This window comes from Trichomycterus rosablanca, chromosome 19 (genome assembly GCF_030014385.1).
Source record: "Trichomycterus rosablanca isolate fTriRos1 chromosome 19, fTriRos1.hap1, whole genome shotgun sequence".
NCBI lineage: Eukaryota > Metazoa > Chordata > Actinopteri > Siluriformes > Trichomycteridae > Trichomycterus > Trichomycterus rosablanca.
The window spans coordinates 2,710,834-2,728,656 of NC_086006.1; the positions used below are offsets into that span (position 1 = coordinate 2,710,834).

Below are 17,823 nucleotides of genomic sequence, written 5' to 3' on the forward strand. Positions count from 1 at the left end.
TTTATTTATTTAAACCTCCGCGTTTGAGTCCTTTCTCTCCCACGTGACAACTTTGACTTTTATTTGATGTCAGACAGGATGAACCTGAGATATTTCATGTTTTATCTGCTCAACTTCCTTTCATTTATTAATAAACCTTTATTCTTTCAAACCTTTAACCGTCAAAAGTACATTGAGATCTTAGAGCAACATGTGCTGCCTTTAGGATGTCGTCTTTTCCAGGGACGTCCAGCATTTATCAACAAGTCGATGCAAAACCACATTATGAAGTCATGGCTGTGGAAGAAGAGGGTGCGGGAACTGGACTGGCCCGCCTGCAGTCCTGACTTGTCCCCAGTAGAGAATTTTGAAATGAAAAATGCGACAACGACGAGCCCGTACTGTTGCACATCTTAAGACGTGTTTGCAGGAAGAACGAGACAAAATTAAAGCTGAAACACTAAATCACTTGGTCTCCTCGGTGCCAAAACGTCTTTTAAGTGGTGAAAAGGAACGGAAACATTACAAAGGGCTAAATGCTTTACTGTCCCAACTTTTTTGGAATGTGTTGCAGGCCTGAAATGCAGGAATGGATGTTTATTAATGAATAAAATTAAGTTGAGCAAAACATGAAATATCTCAGGTTCATCCTGTCTGCAATCAAAAAAAGTCAAAATAAATGTAACTTTGTACTTTTAAATAAAATCTACATCACACTTCAGCTCTTAGAGTAATAAATGAATCCTGGTTCATGATTTGTACCTTTATAAGTGAGTGAGGATTGAAACCTGGGGTGGAATGTTATCAGCAGCGTTCCTGAGGGCCAGGTTTTGTTCTCAGCTGTGTACAATCTCTCTCGTGGCATTTTTCTGAATGAACAATACACGCCGGCCTGGTTTAAAAACACAGCTCACAGGAAATATGTGTGAGTTTTGTGTGTCAGCACGATTTCCTCCACATTCTTATGAGATAACACGGCGTTCCAGCGGCTCCGGGTTCGAAAAGTCACGTCTGGATATCTGGATCTTATTTATGATGGTTCATCCATGCCAGAAATATTTTGGCTTCTTTGTTCGGGGTCTTGATGTCGAGAGTCAGCTACTGTTTCAGGTTAGAAAAGTGGCTGATGGGTAATTTTTGCTCAATGTGCTTGTGGTCGTCAGGTTCTAATGTTAGAGTCGCACCCGTTCTCGTCCCCTGAACACTGTGTATGTTCCTGTAGTCATAATCTATTTTTCTATTTCTATTTCTATTCTACACCGATCAGCCATAACATTAAAACCACCTCCTTGTTTCTACACTCACTGTCCATTTTATCAGCTCCACTTACCATATAGAAGCACTTTGTAGTTCTACAATTACTGACTGTAGTCCATCTGTTTCTCTGCATGCTTTGTTAGCCCCCTTTCATGCTGTTCTTCAATGGTCAGGACCCCCACAGGACCACCACAGAGCAGGTATTATTTGGGTGGTGGATCATTCTCAGCACTGCAGTGACACTGACATGGTGGTGGTGTGTTAGTGTGTGTTGTGCTGGTATGAGTGGATCAGACACAGCAGTGCTGCTGGAGTTTTTAAACACCTCACTGTCACTGCTGGACTGAGAATAGTCCACCAACCAAAAATATCCAGCCAACAGCGCCCCGTGGGCAGCGTCCTGTGACCACTGATGAAGGTCTAGAAGATGACCGACTCAAACAGCGGCAATAGATGAGCGATCGTCTCTGACTTTACATCTACAAGGTGGAACAACTAGGTAGGAGTGTCTAATAGAGTGGACAGTGAGTGGACACGGTATTTAAAAACTCCAGCAGCGCTGCTGTGTCTGATCCACTCATACCAGCACAACACACACTAACACACCAGCACCATGTCAGTGTCACTGCAGTGCTGAGAATCATCCACCACCCAAATAATACCTGCTCTGTGGTGGTCCTGACCATTGAAGAACAGCATGAAAGGGGGCTAACAGAGCATGCAGAGAAACAGATGGACCTACAAAGTGCTTCTATATGGTAAGTGGAGCTGATAACATGGACAGTGAGTGTAGAAACAAGGAGGTGGTTTTAATGTTATGGCTGATCAGTGTATTATTACATATTGTTGTAATGTGTGTATTTGTGCACTTCTTCAGCAGCCTCATTTGCCATATAAAGCCATCTTAAAAAATCTTAAACTCCACCAAGCACTACAGTTAAGAAGTAACAAGTCAGAAAATTCAGGCCACGTCCCCTGAGCTCGATCCAGCGATACTCATTCCTCTTTACCACCAGCTCATCGACTCACTTCCAAATTCCTTTTATTCTCTTTTCACTTTGTTAAATATTGTCTTTGTGCCGGCGTGATTCGCTCCTGCTGCTGCTGCTGTGGCTCGGCGTGTTTTATACAGCCGCAGAATGCCCGAATGATTAAAACTTCTTCTCTCCCTCTTCATTAGTCCGGCCAGCACGCTGTACTAGAACGTTTTTTATTTCTTAATGCAGTTACTGAGTGCTGCAGAGGGTCGGATCGTTCGCTTTTAACTTCTCCAAATATAGATCTGATAATAAAGTCATGAATCTCCCTGCTTGTGTGCGTAGGAGTGCAGAGACACACACAAAGAAATACTAACACGGTCATGTTCAGAAGTTTGTAGACACTTGTCATAATTAGTGGGTTTGGCTACACTTACTAAAGCACATTACATTTACATGTTCGGCATTTAGCAGACGCGTTTATCCAAAGCGACTTACAGTACTGTGACAGTATACTGTCTAAGCAATTGAGGGTTAAGGGCCTTGCTCAAGGGCCCAACAGTGGCAACCTGGCAGTGGTGGGGCTTAAACCAGCGACCTTTTGATTACTAGTCCTAGGCTACAACTACCTAGTGGTTACTGGTTACCCTGTACTGTGAGAAACTCACACAGACACGGGGAGAACATGCAAACTCTACACAGAAAGCTCCCAGACCGCTTTCCAGACCTAAGAATCGAACCCAGTACCTTCTCGTTGTGAGGCGATAGTGCTACCCTCCATAGCGATTAATACAGCAAGAATAGAGAAGACCGTGGGTGTGTGTGCATGTGCGACAACTTATCAACCAATCAAGACCTTGAATGTCACCTAGTGCAGTTATTTTTATCCCCTGATCACACACACACACACACACACACACACACACAGAGTAAAGATTAAGATAAGCTGTCAGTCATCTGTGGTCCACCTGCACCACCTGTCAGCTCAGATCATCCTGATACTAAACACACACACACACACACACAGACCCACACACACAGACCTCTTTATTCTCTTCTATTTTCTGCTCCTTTCATCTACCTGTTGTCGAGGACTGATCCATTTTCTCTGATTTGAAGCTGTATGAGTGAGATGCCGACTTTCTTCACTTTGAGCAGAATGAAACCTGACGTGGATTTCTGATGTTGTAGCCGATCCGCCTCACGTGTTTTTGCTTACCGTTCAGTCAAAAAAGCATTTTGGTCAAGAAGGCCTGACTCATGATTGTTCCAATTCGTCCCAGAGCTGTTCAGTGGGGTTTAGGTTAAGGTCTCTGTGCAGGCGACTGGAGTTTATCATCACATCATGATTTTATGGACCAGATTTGGTAGAAAGGAGTGTAGTCATCCCAAAACAGAAAAGCTAGAAGCTCCTAAAGCATTTTTGTTTGGAGTTTGGATGTATTTTGTGATCTTTCTGCTTGTGTACCCAAACCTAAGACCAGCCGATAGCACCGCTGGGGTTTTGAACCCTGTATCCCTGCGGCAGGGTGCTAGTGCAGTTTACCGGCATGTGAGTTGAGGGTCGCAGTGGGTCTGATTTATGCCAGTCTGTTCCAGGGCAGACACACACACAGGGCAATTTTTAGTAGCTCCAATTGGTCTGACAAACCGGAGCACCCAGAGAAAACCCACATGGACACAGGGAGAACATACAAACTCCACACAGGAAGGACCCTGGTCAAGTCAGTGGCCACTTATTTAATGATGATGTGCAGATCCTTGATAAGGAACGGGGAGTCAGAGGCCATCTATATAAAGAATGTCGTGATTGCAGCGATACCCCGATCATATGTGAATAGCACACATGGCCATTGTAATGTTATCTATGGCCAAATAATTGTAATCTATAATTAAAGCAGAAACCCAGGTAATCCGGGGAGTTCAAAACATTTTTTACAAGTTTACAACAAAAAGGATTCGAACCCGGAAAATGTCCCTAAAGTTTGGAGCTGGACGTTGGTTTACATTCATATACTGATTCTCTTTTTTCCTCAGTAAAACAGTCAAAGCTCTAAAATCCTGTAGCAGAACCTCACAGGCGTGTTTATCAATCCACAGTTTTCTGGAAGACTCGTTTCAGTGAATGAAGCCGACACACATCATTCGGCTTTACTGTTCCTGGAAGTGTTTAACATGCTAACTGTGCTAACCTGCTAAACATTAAACTAGCTGTTCAGCAAAACTGTTCCAGCATCCAGGCCTTAAGCTAAAATCACTGACTCACTGTTAGCATGAAGGAATCTGGAGACTCGGCTCTGATTCAGTGTTATTTTTAGTCTGTACTAATTACTATAATTTCTATTAATCAGCCACAATGATAAACTGAAATGAAGGGAGGTGCATCCTGTTAGCTCTCATTATTCTTTCAATATTAAAGCATTGTTTTTATTTTACACAGTATTTTATTATATAGTACTAGCAAATCTATAAATAAATGTTAATTCTTTCCTTCTTTTTATCTTTTTTTCTTTCCTTATTTCTGTCTTTTTTCTTTCTTTCCTTCTTTTTGTCTTTGCTTCTTTTTGTCTTTCCTTCTTCCAGTTTTTCATAGCCAGTTAGTCTTTCACTGCTGGAGACCCCGATCATGTCCATGGAGGGCATATTTGCCCTTTTATTTGCTCATGCTTTGGTGGATTCATGTGTGAGGTCAGTCTTGCACATGGAGAGTAATGCGCTGATCTCAGGGAAAGCCCCTCAAAACTGAAAAGTGCATTCTCACCTTTTAAACACTATAGTGAATGATCCCTGCACATGTTGGTGGTGTTGATGTTTCCTTTGAACCTGTGACAGTAATACATCACCAGACACTAAACAGCCTCAGTGCTTGTACACTGTCAGGACTCTCACATTCTGTTTTGTGTTTGTTCCACTTTGTATTTTTTTAATCTTAAGGACGACTGTAGTGGTGCGGTCAGGGTCGGCTGGTTCAGATGGTTCAGGAGGCCAGTTGCAGGCCCTGGCATTGTTGGTGGTTTAAACTAGCCATCCCTTATTGACAGAGATTAAATAGCCACAACAATCAACGTCAACAACTACGTCAACAACTACGTCAACAACTACGTCAACATCAGCGTCACTGCAAGTTTTTAAAGCATTCCATCAATAAAGACGGCTAAACCAGTTCCACTGACTATCATCTGTGCTCATGCTGGTCCTGTTACTCCTCACACTGTCCTCATTCCATCACTTATTACCACATTAATCTTTAGCATATCTGTCCATCAGACTTCATTCCAGAAGTACTTATTTAATAAACTTTTGCCTTGTTTAATGCCAGTGTTCACCAGTAAAGCAGTAGGCAAATCTTCATCATGTCTGTCTTGTGCAAAAATAAACCTGCATCCTGGTTTTACATGGACTTTTGGAATATCTAAGGTTTGGGAGAAAGCCAATAATAGTAATAATAATAAATCATAATAATAACAACAATAAACAAATAATGATAATAATTAAGCAGTGGGTAGAGTGGGTGCTCATATTCCCATGGGTCTTAAAGCCTTGGGATTAATCGTCGCCTCAGGTCTCTGTCACTGAGGAATTTTGTATGTTCTCTTAAAATCTTTGTGGTTTCCTTCCACATCTCAGTAAACATGCAGAAGGTGGATTGTCCATTCAAAATTGCCTCCAGGTGTTGCCCAGGGTTTTCATGAGGCACCGGATCCACAGCAACTCTGACAAGGAAGTTAATAAATGAAATGTGTGTATTGTTGTGTTTCTCTAATTTGCATTGTGTGTGTGTGTGTGTGTGTTGGGTTAAGGTTGCTGCATTGCATCAGTTTATCTGTCAGTAACGAGTAACGGTCAAGCTGAACACACCCCTGTCATCCATCATTCCTCATTCATTCTCTCACGAGCCAAAACATCCATTCACACAATCAGAAATACAGAGAGAGAGAGTGTGTGTGTGTGTGTGTGTGTGTGTGTGTGTGAGAGAGAGAGAGAGAGAGCGAGAGAGAGCATTAACTGCAGTAGAGAGGCGAGGTGGGGGTGTGAGGATGAGCGAGCGAGAGAGAGGGAGGAGAACAGAGGAGATGAAGAGATGATGTCCTCTGCCTACATCTCTGCCTCTCATTGACAAAATACATGATTAGTTTTATCTCACACACACACACACACACACACACACACACACACACACACACATGCGGACAGTACCGCAGTGCACAGCTATAGGCACCACAGCTCAGCCAGCATGATGTAATAGAAACGACATCATCGCCCATCAGCACCGTCCCGGCTGCAGCACCATCACCGGAATCAGCCTCACCGACCTTCAGCATCCTGGACCATCGGAGACAACAACACCAGTAAGACCACCAGCAATTGTTGCTTGTACCCTCGCACACACACACACATGTTCACTTTCATCCAGCCACATATGAACTCTGGGCTGTTTTTGCTCTTTAATAGTTTAAATACTGTTAAATGATCAAATACGTAGTGATAATTCTTTGTTTTGGACTCTCGCAGGCGCCACACTGGGGTCGGCAGAGTATGCGGGGCCACCGGAGGCCATGCGACTGGTCCACGGCACAGAAAAACACACGTTCTCCTTTAAAAAGTGCTCTGCCTTCCAGTTCTTCAAGAGAAAGGTGTGTGGAACGATCTGTATGCTAACAAAAAGTCAGTGTAAAGGAGTCTTGTGGTCAAAATGCAATGCAGGTAGGACTAATGTGGGGAGTTTAATTTGTTGGCTTTGGACTGGAGTTTGTGGACACTTCACAGTGAGCTTGTTGGACAGTCCATTCTTAAATCCTGGGCATTATTATTGACCTGCCCCTTTCCTTATTGCAGCTGTAATAGCCTTATATCTCCTGAAAAGGCTTTCCAAGACTTTGGAGTGTGTCTGTGGGAATGCGTGCTCGTTTAGTCAATATAGTATTGGTAAGAGCGGGCACCGATGGCTTTCAATCCGTGTTTCAATTCATCGCATCGATGTTTGTGGGTTTGTGCAGGCAACCGGAGCATTAATTCATGCCAAAACAGCACTGCTGTATGTACTGTCGAATGGATGGAGACAGACTAGCCCGTCAAACTTGCCCCATTTATGTAAGCTTTGGAAAGTTCCTTGAAAACGAGGAATGAGAAAGTCATGGCACAAAGAAATAACATAATGAAACTTTCTGTATGTATTTTTTTATTTGTAAATCATTCAGTCACAGAAAATGAAAAGTAACAGTTATAGAAACCTTTAATCCCAAGCTCACTAATACAGACATGATCCTGTAGCTAAACGTGGTAGTTTTGCAGTGTCAGCCATATTGGTCAAATGAAAGACATAACATAATGTCATAAAGATGAACATAAACCAAGTAAATTTTCATTACTCAGGCGTGTATTTACATCTATTGAGATTCGATAAGCTATTGTGCCAAAAGTTAAAAAGTGAAATCATTACTTATCTGTATTAGCCTTGTAGCTAATGAGTCAAGATCAGACACCATAATGTCTTGGCTAGGAGGCTTTGTTGGTAAGTTCATTGTTTATTCGAATACCTGAGGATTTGTGATGCGTAAACCTCCACAAATGATATCTTTAGGTTCAGTACTGGGGCTGCAGTGCACAGGTAATAAACATTTAATGCAATCCAGGATACTGATTATTGGGAGAAGGTTTTATATACAGAAATCCTGCTGCACTGGACTTATGTAACTTTCAGCATACACGTGTTAGAACAAAACTGGGAAAAAAAGAAATGCATTTAAGATAGGATAGGATAAAAGATATGATAAAATAATATATGATATGATAGGAAAGGATAGGATAGGATATAACATAAAATAGGATATAAGATAAAATAAGATAGGATATGATAAAAAAGGATAGGATATGATATAACTTAAGATAAGATAAACGAAGATAAGATATAAGATAAGATAGGATAGGAAAGAATAGGATATATGATAAAAGATATGATATAAGATAAGATAGGATTGGATAGAATATAAGATAAGATAAAAGTTAAGACACAATAAGATGATACGATAAGATAGAAGTATAGGTATATAAAAATTGACGAATTTAACACATTTCAACAAATATTGCATGTTGTCAGGTATTGTGCAGTAACAAGGCATGTTTTATACAATATTGCACATTGTTTAATTGATTATTATTTTGTTTGCTCTGTCCAAGCATCAAACTCTTGTGATCATGGATATACACCGATCAGGCATAACATTATGACCACTTTTCTAATATTGTGTTTGTCCCCCCCCACTAACAGATGCCGTGATGAAGAGATAATCAGTGTTATTCACTTCACCTGTCAGTGGTCATAATGTTATGCCTTGTCTGTGTAGCTCATATTCTAAAGATTGAATCACCCACTGTGTCTGTAGGTTCATTCTGTATGTTAATGTAGATAAATGCTACACACTTCCTGTTTAGAGTTGTTCTTTATTACTGCTGCCAGTGTGAGAGGTCATGATGATGTGATATCACATGTGATTCCACCAGTCCAAGTAATGTACCCTGATCTAGGACTCAGTTACTCAGCAGTTCATTACAGGGACTCACAAAACAGCTCGAGGGGGCAGATTCTGGTGAAACTACGCGATTATAAACGATTTATAGAGAATCTCTTCTCTAATCCCATCACCACATCAACGACTGTCCACAAAACAGCTTTAGTGTTTCAGGATTTATCAGAATCCAATTCCACAGTAGTGGTGATACAAACAGTCCTTTAACATACTGGAAAACTGCAGATATTTCATAATATTAAAATATTATTGATATTTTTATGGCAGTTTTAACACTTCAGAAAACATCAGTTTTCTCTTCACACTTCCAGTGTATGTTTTTTTTTTTTCAGTCATCAGGTAATGTTTGTGTGTTTCAGCTCAGCTCAGGATGGTGTCCAAACACACACACACACACACACACACACACACACACACATACACACACAGAGCAGATGGAGTGTTAGTGGCTGACTCAGAAAGATTGTGTTGTGGTTGTTGGGTGTTTATGCCAACTGTGAAGAGAGAGAGAGAGAGAGAGTGTGTGTGTGTGTGTGAGAGAGAGAGAGAGAGAGAGAGAGAGAGAGAGAGAGAGAGAGAGAGAGAGAGAGAGATAGATTGTGCTTGTATATCTCTCTATTTTCTGGTGAATTTAACTAGTCAGTAACTAGTCTGTTCTCTTGCTCTGTTGGTTGATTGTGTCTTTATGTGTATAGGCCTGTGTAAGAATCAATAATACAATATTTAAAATATATAAAAAAAATAATAATACAACATTTAAAAAATATAAAAAATAATAATACAATATTTAAAATATATAATTATACAATATTTACAACAAATAAAAAATAATAATACAATATTTAAAAAATATAAAAAATAATAATACAATATTTACAATATATAAAAAATAATAAAACAATATTTACAATATATAAAAAATAATAATACAAAATTTAAAATATATAAGAAATAATAATACAATATTTACAATATATAAATAATGATAATACAATATTTACAATATATATAAAAATATTAATTTAATATTTACAATGTATAAAAAATAATAATACAATATTTACAATATGTATAGAAAAAAACAATATTTACAATATATATAAAAAATACAATATTTGCAATATATAAGAAATGATAATACAATATTTACAATATATAAAATAAATAATAAAACAATATTTACAATATATAAAAAATAATAAAAAAATATTTACAATATATAAAAATAATAAAACAATATTTACAATATATAAAAAATAATAAAACAATATTTACAATATATAAAAAATAATAAAACAATATTTACAATATATAAAAAATAATAATACAAAATGTTAAATATATAAGAAATAATTATACAATATTTACAATATATAAAAGCAAATGAACCAAATCCCTCTATTGCTGGTAATTTTCTCCAAATCCAGCTGTAGTGCTGGTGTTCTTAGCATCAGCAAGGTGTTTAATTGTCACCTCAAAAAGTGAATCATTGTCGGTTTAACAGTACATACTGTACATACTCTGGTCAAACTTTAAAGAAGAATGTGACGTAAGTAGGTGAATTTTGAAGCTGTTGTTAACTTTAATCCACCGAGTCATCCTGACATGCAGTGACACGCCACCATAAATCTGAACCCTGTGTGATACCAGCAGCACCGACAGCCTCTTTATTACACAATAAACCAGCGTACAGGTCAACAGATTACAGCGGGAATATGATCGATTATGTTGTATAACAAAAAGCCAGATGTGGTGGAACATCATCTCACAGTACACCAGCTTTTATAAAACAGTTATATTAAACAATACTGTCGTTTCTTTGCCATTTGATGTTGATTTGAGGAGTTGTGCACGGCTCGATGTTAACGGTTCGATCTCCGGATGCTAACTACGTTATTTGGTATCTAGTTCTCTCACCTTCCAAAAACATGTCAGTAAGTGTACCGCCTATTCTACAGTATAACTGATAGATCGATGTCCTGCGATGGACATTTCGTCCACGATGTACTCCTGGCTTAAGGCCAGTGTTCCCAGTAGAGACTCTGGACTGGTGCAAAGCCGATCGTAATAAATCACTTATGATCAATTTTCAGACAGTACTGATATGAAAATGTGATGAATGTACATGCTTAGTGTGCGTGTTGTGCTTTAAAATGATGACTGGACTCTGCAGATAGGTATCGTTCACACACACACACACACACACACACACACACACACACACACTTGGCATTTTGTTCTTGGCTGAGCTTTCTTTGGAAAAGTTGAGTCATCATCAGCAATTTGGCTTTGTATCTCTCTCTCTAATTCTCTCTCTTCTTTTCTCTCTTTCTCTGTCTTTTCTCTGGACGTTTTTGTAATCATATTTAATTACTGTACTGTGTGTGTACGGCTATAATAGCAATCTCAGTGCTTAAAAACGCTTTTACCTCTGTTTAAGATTTAACAATATATGCTTTTAACTTTGCAGCAACGCTCGATTTAAAGAGACTCCAGTGTCCTGCATACTGAGCAGCTCTGGAATGAATTGGAACATCAACTAAGGCTTTCCTGACTGACATCAGTGCCAGACCATACAAACGTCCTTTTAAAAACATGGGCACAAATCCTCACAGACATACTTCTAAGTCCAGCTAGAAGCCTAGCTGTTGTTATTTACAGCTAAAAGATCACATAGGGGTCGCTCTGTTTTAATACAATATGTTTTTGAAATGGGACGTCCAACAAGCTAATGGTCAGGCGTCCAAATACTTTTTCTTTTTTTTTTAAAGGGCAATTAACCTGACTGCATGTTTTTGGACTGTGGGAGGAAACCGGAGCTCCCGGAGGAAACCCACGCAGACACAGGGAGAACATGCAGACTCCACACAGAATGGACCCGGACCGCCCCGCCTGGGGATCGAACTCAGGACCTTCTTGCTGTGAGGCGACAGTGCTACCCACAGAGCCACCGTGCCGCCCGCGTCCAAATACTTTAAGTAGGTGAATTTTTAGGCTGTAATTGGCTTTAATCCACCAGTTCAGTAGCCTGGCATGCAGTGACAGACGTGCCACCATAAAACGAACCCTGTTTGATACCAACAGCACCTATGGTACAGGTCAGCAGAATACAGAAGGAATACTAGCCAGTTGTATGATTGATAGATCTGACCGGTGTGTGTTCACAGGTACGGAGGTGGATGAGGAACCCCAAGGTAAGCGTGGAGAAGGCGCAGACTAAAAATTTCCTCTCACCGTGTCCCAAGTGTCAGGATGGACAAGACCTGTGGTACACACACTTCCCCACGTCGTACGCCTGCTGCCCGTACAGCCCCGGGGGGTACTACGTCCCACACCCACCCAGTCCGCTGTGCCAGCCCGGCGTGCCAGGACCGAGGGACAAGAATAAAAGCTGCAAGGTCAGACATGCTCTTATCTGTCATGTAGATCTGTTTTGTCTACCTAACTGGACTGGAGAAGATTTTATGTAAAATATGTAGCGGTTTAGGTAGTGGACTAGTAATAAGAAGGTTGCTGGTTCAAACCCCACCTTCATTAATTTGCCAATGTTGTGTCCATAAACAAGGCCCTTAATTGTCAAATGCTCAGATTGTATTCTGTATTCAGTGTGTGTGTGTGTGTGTGTGTGTTAAGAGAGAATAAAAGGACGTATCAATCCTGGCATTGAGCTTAATCCAAATCTATTGCCATTTGACCACACACTGACCACACACTCGCTCACCTATTCACACATATTATATCTTATATACCGATCAGCCATAACATTAAAACCACCTCCTTGTTTCTACACTCACTGTCCATTTTATCAGCTCCACTTACCAAATAGAAGCAATTGTAGTTCTACAATTACTGACTGTAGTCCATCTGTCTCTCTACATACGTTTTACATAACTTTTACTCTGTTCTTCAATGGTCAGGACCCCCACAGGACCACTACAGAGCAGGTATTATTTGGGTGGTGGATGATTCTCAGCACTGCAGTGACACTGACATGGTGGTGGTGTGTTAGTGTGTGTTGTGTATGAGTGGATCAGACACAGCAGCGCTGCTGGAGTTTTTAAACACCTCACCGTCACTGCTGGACTGAGAATAGTCCACCAACCAAAAATATATCCAGCCAACAGCGCCACGTGGGCAGCGTCCTGTGACCACTGATGAAGGTCTAGAATATGACCGACTCAAAAAGCAGCAATAGATGAGCGATCGTCTCTGACTTTACATCTACAAGGTGGACCAACTAGGTAGGAGTGTCTAATAGAGTGGACAGTGAGTGGACACGGTATTTAAAAACTCCAGCAGCGCTGCTGTGTCTAATCCACTCATACCAGCACAACACACACTAACACACCACCACCATGTCAGTGTCACTGCAGTGCTGAGAATGATCCACCCACCTAAATAATACCTGCTCTGTGGTGGTCCTGTGGGGGTCCTGACCATTGAAGAACAGCGTAAAAGCAGGTTAAAAAAGCATGCAGAGAAACAGATGGACTACAGTCAGTAATTGTAGAACTACAAAGTGCTTCTATATGGTAAGTGGAGCTGATAAAATGGACAGTGAGTGTAGAAACAAGGAGGTGGTTTTAATGTTATGGCTGATCAGTGTATATAACCAGTCCGTGGTGCTAAATAGGTTGCGGGCTGCTGCTTTAAGGTCACTTTATCTGTGTGTATTATTCACGCTCTGCAGCTCGTAATGCTAATGCATCCTCACAGCGTCTCTCAGAGTTTACACAGCTGAGGCTCTTTAGTCTTTGTCTCTATTTGTATCTTCACCTCCTTCTCTTCCTCCATTCGATTTCTCTCCACGTTTCCTTTCTGTTCTCGCTCTGATGATGATCTCTGGGTAAAAATAAGGCTGTTTTAATCTGCAGCTCAGCATAAACGCGGTGAGTTCGACCCTCACTGCTCCAGATACAGAACCAGGAAGCTACAGACTGATCTATTACATAATCTGCTCTTTTATAACAGCCCGGTGCCCTATCAGCTCTCAGCTTAAACCCAGAGCTCTGAGAAATACTGAACCTAAGGTCATCATGAGCTAGGTTTCATGGTCTTGGCATATTAAGCCTCATAAAAAGAATATATACAGATTGATTTATGTGTGAATTGGAAACACCTTTGTGCACATCTTCTAATTCAGAACAATAAAACAGCTAGAATGCTGATAATAAACTTGTGTTAGATATATTATCATCTGCCAAAAGCAGAAATTAGTTTTAGTTATCGAGTCTATAAAAATACTGTGGAAAACATAGCATGCAGTTTGGGATCAGTAAATTATAACTAATTGCTGTAACACTGATCAGCCATAACATTAAAACCACCTCCTTGTTTCTACACTCACTGTCCATTTTATCAGCTCCACTTACCATATAGAAGCACTTTGTAGTTCTACTTTGTAGTTCTACAATTACTGACTGTAGTCCATCTGTTTCTCTGCATGCTTTGTTACCCCCTTTCATGCTGGACCCCCACAGGACCACCACAGAGCAGGTATTATTTAGGTGGTGGATCATTCTCAGCACTGCAGTGACACTGACATGGTGGTGGTGTGTTAGTGTGTGTTGTGCTGGTATAACTGGATCAGACACAGCAGCACTGATGGAGTTTTTAAACACCTCACTGTCACTGCTGGACTGAGAATAGTCCACCACCAATTAAAAATATCCAGCCAACAGCGCCCCGTGGGCAGCGTCCTGTGACCACTGATGAAGGTCTAAAAGATGACCGACTCAAACAGCAGCAATAGATGAGCGATCGTCTCTGACATCTACAAGGTGGACCGACTAGGTAGGAGTGTCTAATAGAGTGGACAGTGAGTGGACACGGTATTTAAAAACTCCAGCAGCGCTGCTGTGTCTAATCCACTCATACAAGCACAACACACACTAACACACCACCACCATGTCAGTGTCACTGCAGTGCTGAGAACGATCCACCACCCAGATAATACCTGCTCTGTGGTGGTCCTGATCATTGAAGAACAGGGTGAAAGGAGGCTAAAAAAAGCCTGTAGAGAAACAGATGGACTACAGTCAGTAATTGTAGAACTACAAAGTGCTTCTATATGGTAAGTGGAGCTGATAAAATGGACAGTGAGTGTAGAAACAAGGAGGTGGTTTTAATGTTATGGCTGATCGGTGTATATACAGTTTCGGGATCACTTTATCCGCAATATTTGAACAGAGAAAAAATAAGAAAAAAGTAAGAAAGCCTGAGAACCAGGTTGTCTCCTCATGCCAGCTACTTGATCCACCAGGATGTGACAGCCCAAGTTCCAAAAAATAAAGAAAAAGAGGGAACTTAGTAAAACTAGCAATGGCTATAAATAGATAGATGATGTAAAACTGACACTCCATCAGCAGATGTCACTAGCATGAGCATGGATGCCAATTAAACCAGAAGAAGATAGCAAATGTTGACGAGGGTGCAGATAAGCAGAGAAACCAGCAATGAGCTGGCAAATGAAGTCGGAATATAAAGATTTCCTTCAAGCTGCAGCTCATGAACACTTAACACTTAATGAGGCGCAGAGACCGCCCTTAAAGTGCCGATTTAAGGAACCGACACTGACAGTCATGTGCGCCTCTGCAGGATCAAAAATGTGCATGAGGTGCAGCTTTTATAGTGTGTAAAGAGTAGCAAATAGTTCAGAACATGATATATAGTTGGTGAATAACGTCTATGTCACTGTTATTCACCCAGGACGGCCTGGGATTGATTTCACCTATCATCTAAAAAATGTTTTGGAGATCATCGTGTGGTGTTTAAGTGGTGTTTCCATTCGCTCCTGTTTTTTATTTTGAGTTGAAAAGACTATTTGTGAGCGTTTCCCTGAGGCCATTTTCCATGAGTGTCTGTATTTATGTTTGTTGAAGTTCATCCATCGTCTGTGTGTGTTTCCACTGCTTCCTGCTGGTTTAGTTTATATCAGGTCACTAAAATGCGCTCTAGTACGATCTGAGTAATCCAGACGGGCGTGTTATAATGCACTGGAACCTGTTACAGTCCAGTACAGCTTTAGGAAATTGCATGGTGCAAGTACAAACCCCATTTCCAGAACATTTGGGACATTTTGTAAAATGCAATAACGGCAAGAATCTGTGATTTGTTCGTTCTGTTGATCCTTTGTTACACTGACAAAAATACAGTGAAAAAATCCTATGTTTCCACTGACCAACTTAATTGTATTTTGTAAATATAAACACGTCTGCGAAACATTCGAAAAATTAGGACAGCAGCATGTTTACCTCTGTGTTACATCTCTGTTCTTATTAATGGCACTTTTTCATGGTTTGGGAACTAAAGAAACGTCTTTGTTTAATATAAGACTCAACTGTCCATGTTGCTGTTGTCTGATTTTCCTCTTTATGATGCACTTTACTTACATTTACAATATGAGACAGATCTGGACTGCAGGCAGGCCATTCAAACACACGCATTCCGTGTTTGTTGTAGCACATGTACCACCATCCACCAGAAAAGCCTAGTGCTCATGAACCCATTAGTCTTATCACTTTACTGGACAGATGGAACACCATTATTTAAAAGGCTATTCCCTCAAATGTTTGATGATGGTTGGGGTGTGTGTGTGTTGCTGTCTAAAACCATATATCCATATATCTGCTATAGTTATTTGGTTGGTTGACAGGTTGGGTATTCAGTTGGGTTGGGTCAAGGCCAACCCGTCCATCTAAGGGGACAACTCGACCTGAAACGATATATTTTCATCATTCTAAATGTGGTATTTGTAGGAAGTTCATTTAATTCATTCATTTTCTTATCTGCTTATCCAATTAGGGGGGGGGGGGGGGGGGGGTGCTGATTGAGCTCCTATCCCAGCTTTTCAATGGGCGCAAGGCACACAGTAACACCCTGGACGGGACGCCAGTCCATCGCAGGGCACACACACACACACTCATATACCTATAGGGCAATTCAGGACTGTGGTCTCATTGCTTTTGTGAGGAGTTTTGCAAGTTCTCTCAATGCCTGTGTGGGTTTTCTTTGGGTATTTAACCCCACCCTCCCACCACCACCACCACCACCACCTCTAACATGATTGTGTGATGCCCTGTGATGCATTGGCACCCTGTCCAGACCCACCATGCCTTTGACCAAAATAAAGCAGTTAGTTAATTAATTAAAAGTTTATTAATTACATTTCACATCCAAAAATAATAATAATATTATACAAAATTCTCAGTTTAAAAAGGAAACCTTGTTTTCTTTATTGTCTCTATTGTTACAAGATCTGTCTCCGCACGACTGTGTCCCAAACTGCAAAGTGTCATAATAAATAGATTCTAAATGAATGTAACACTGTTTTAACACTGTTGTGATTGGTGTGTATCTTGGTTACTGTGATCTAACAAGCATTAAACCCTAAGCAATAAAACTCAGACTCTGTTTGTTTCCCATATCACTATAAATGCAGAATGATTAACCATCAGACGAGGTGACTTCACTTTTAACAGCCACCGTTTCAGAGGTTTTATGGAAATGAAGCGCCGGAGGTGAAATTAGTGATCGATTTCCTGAAAGTGCAGAAGTGTTTTGAAAAACTGACCTGATCAGATCTGTGCTCCGTTGGAACTTTATCACACATTTATTACAGCGTGAGTTTTAATCAGTGACCTGAAGTGTGTGTTTTTCAGAAGTGTGTGTAGGGTTTAGTGTTTTTAATTCTTGGATGCTGGATGTTTGTCATTAAAGAACATTGGCGTGGCTGATAGTGTTGGTACTTCACCACAACGTGTTACCAACAATTACCACTTTAGCTGAAGTGTGTGTAAATGAAGATTCAAATGGGTGGTGGGTGGTTATTGGTATGAAACCTACTATAGGGTTTTTACGATTTGGACTATAATCTAAAGGAAATGATTGAAAAAGCAAATATTTGATTCTATGTTTTTATACCCATTATTCAGCTTTCAGATTTGGATAAGTTGAACCAAGTCCACATACAATATTCTTAATGGGGTTGGGTTTAGGACTCTGGGATTTCTTGCTTTTCTGTGGTTGGGGGCAGGAGGCATTTAAAACCAGAGCTGTTTTACCACCGCTTTATCCTATTAAGG

General features: G+C 40.4%; 1 protein-coding gene across 1 annotated transcript in view; it reads left to right on the forward strand.

Annotated features, from left to right (window-relative positions):
* The first annotated feature begins 6,285 nt into the window (after positions 1-6,285).
* sgk1 (serum/glucocorticoid regulated kinase 1) overlaps positions 6,286-17,823 on the forward strand; it is a 40,738-nt gene continuing 29,200 nt past the window's right edge. The window contains exons 1-3 of the mRNA XM_063015540.1: positions 6,286-6,562; positions 6,726-6,847; positions 11,908-12,138. Coding sequence (XP_062871610.1) covers positions 6,770-6,847; positions 11,908-12,138 — 309 coding nt within the window. The 5' untranslated portion in view covers positions 6,286-6,562; positions 6,726-6,769. The remainder of the gene's footprint in view (positions 6,563-6,725; positions 6,848-11,907; positions 12,139-17,823) is intronic.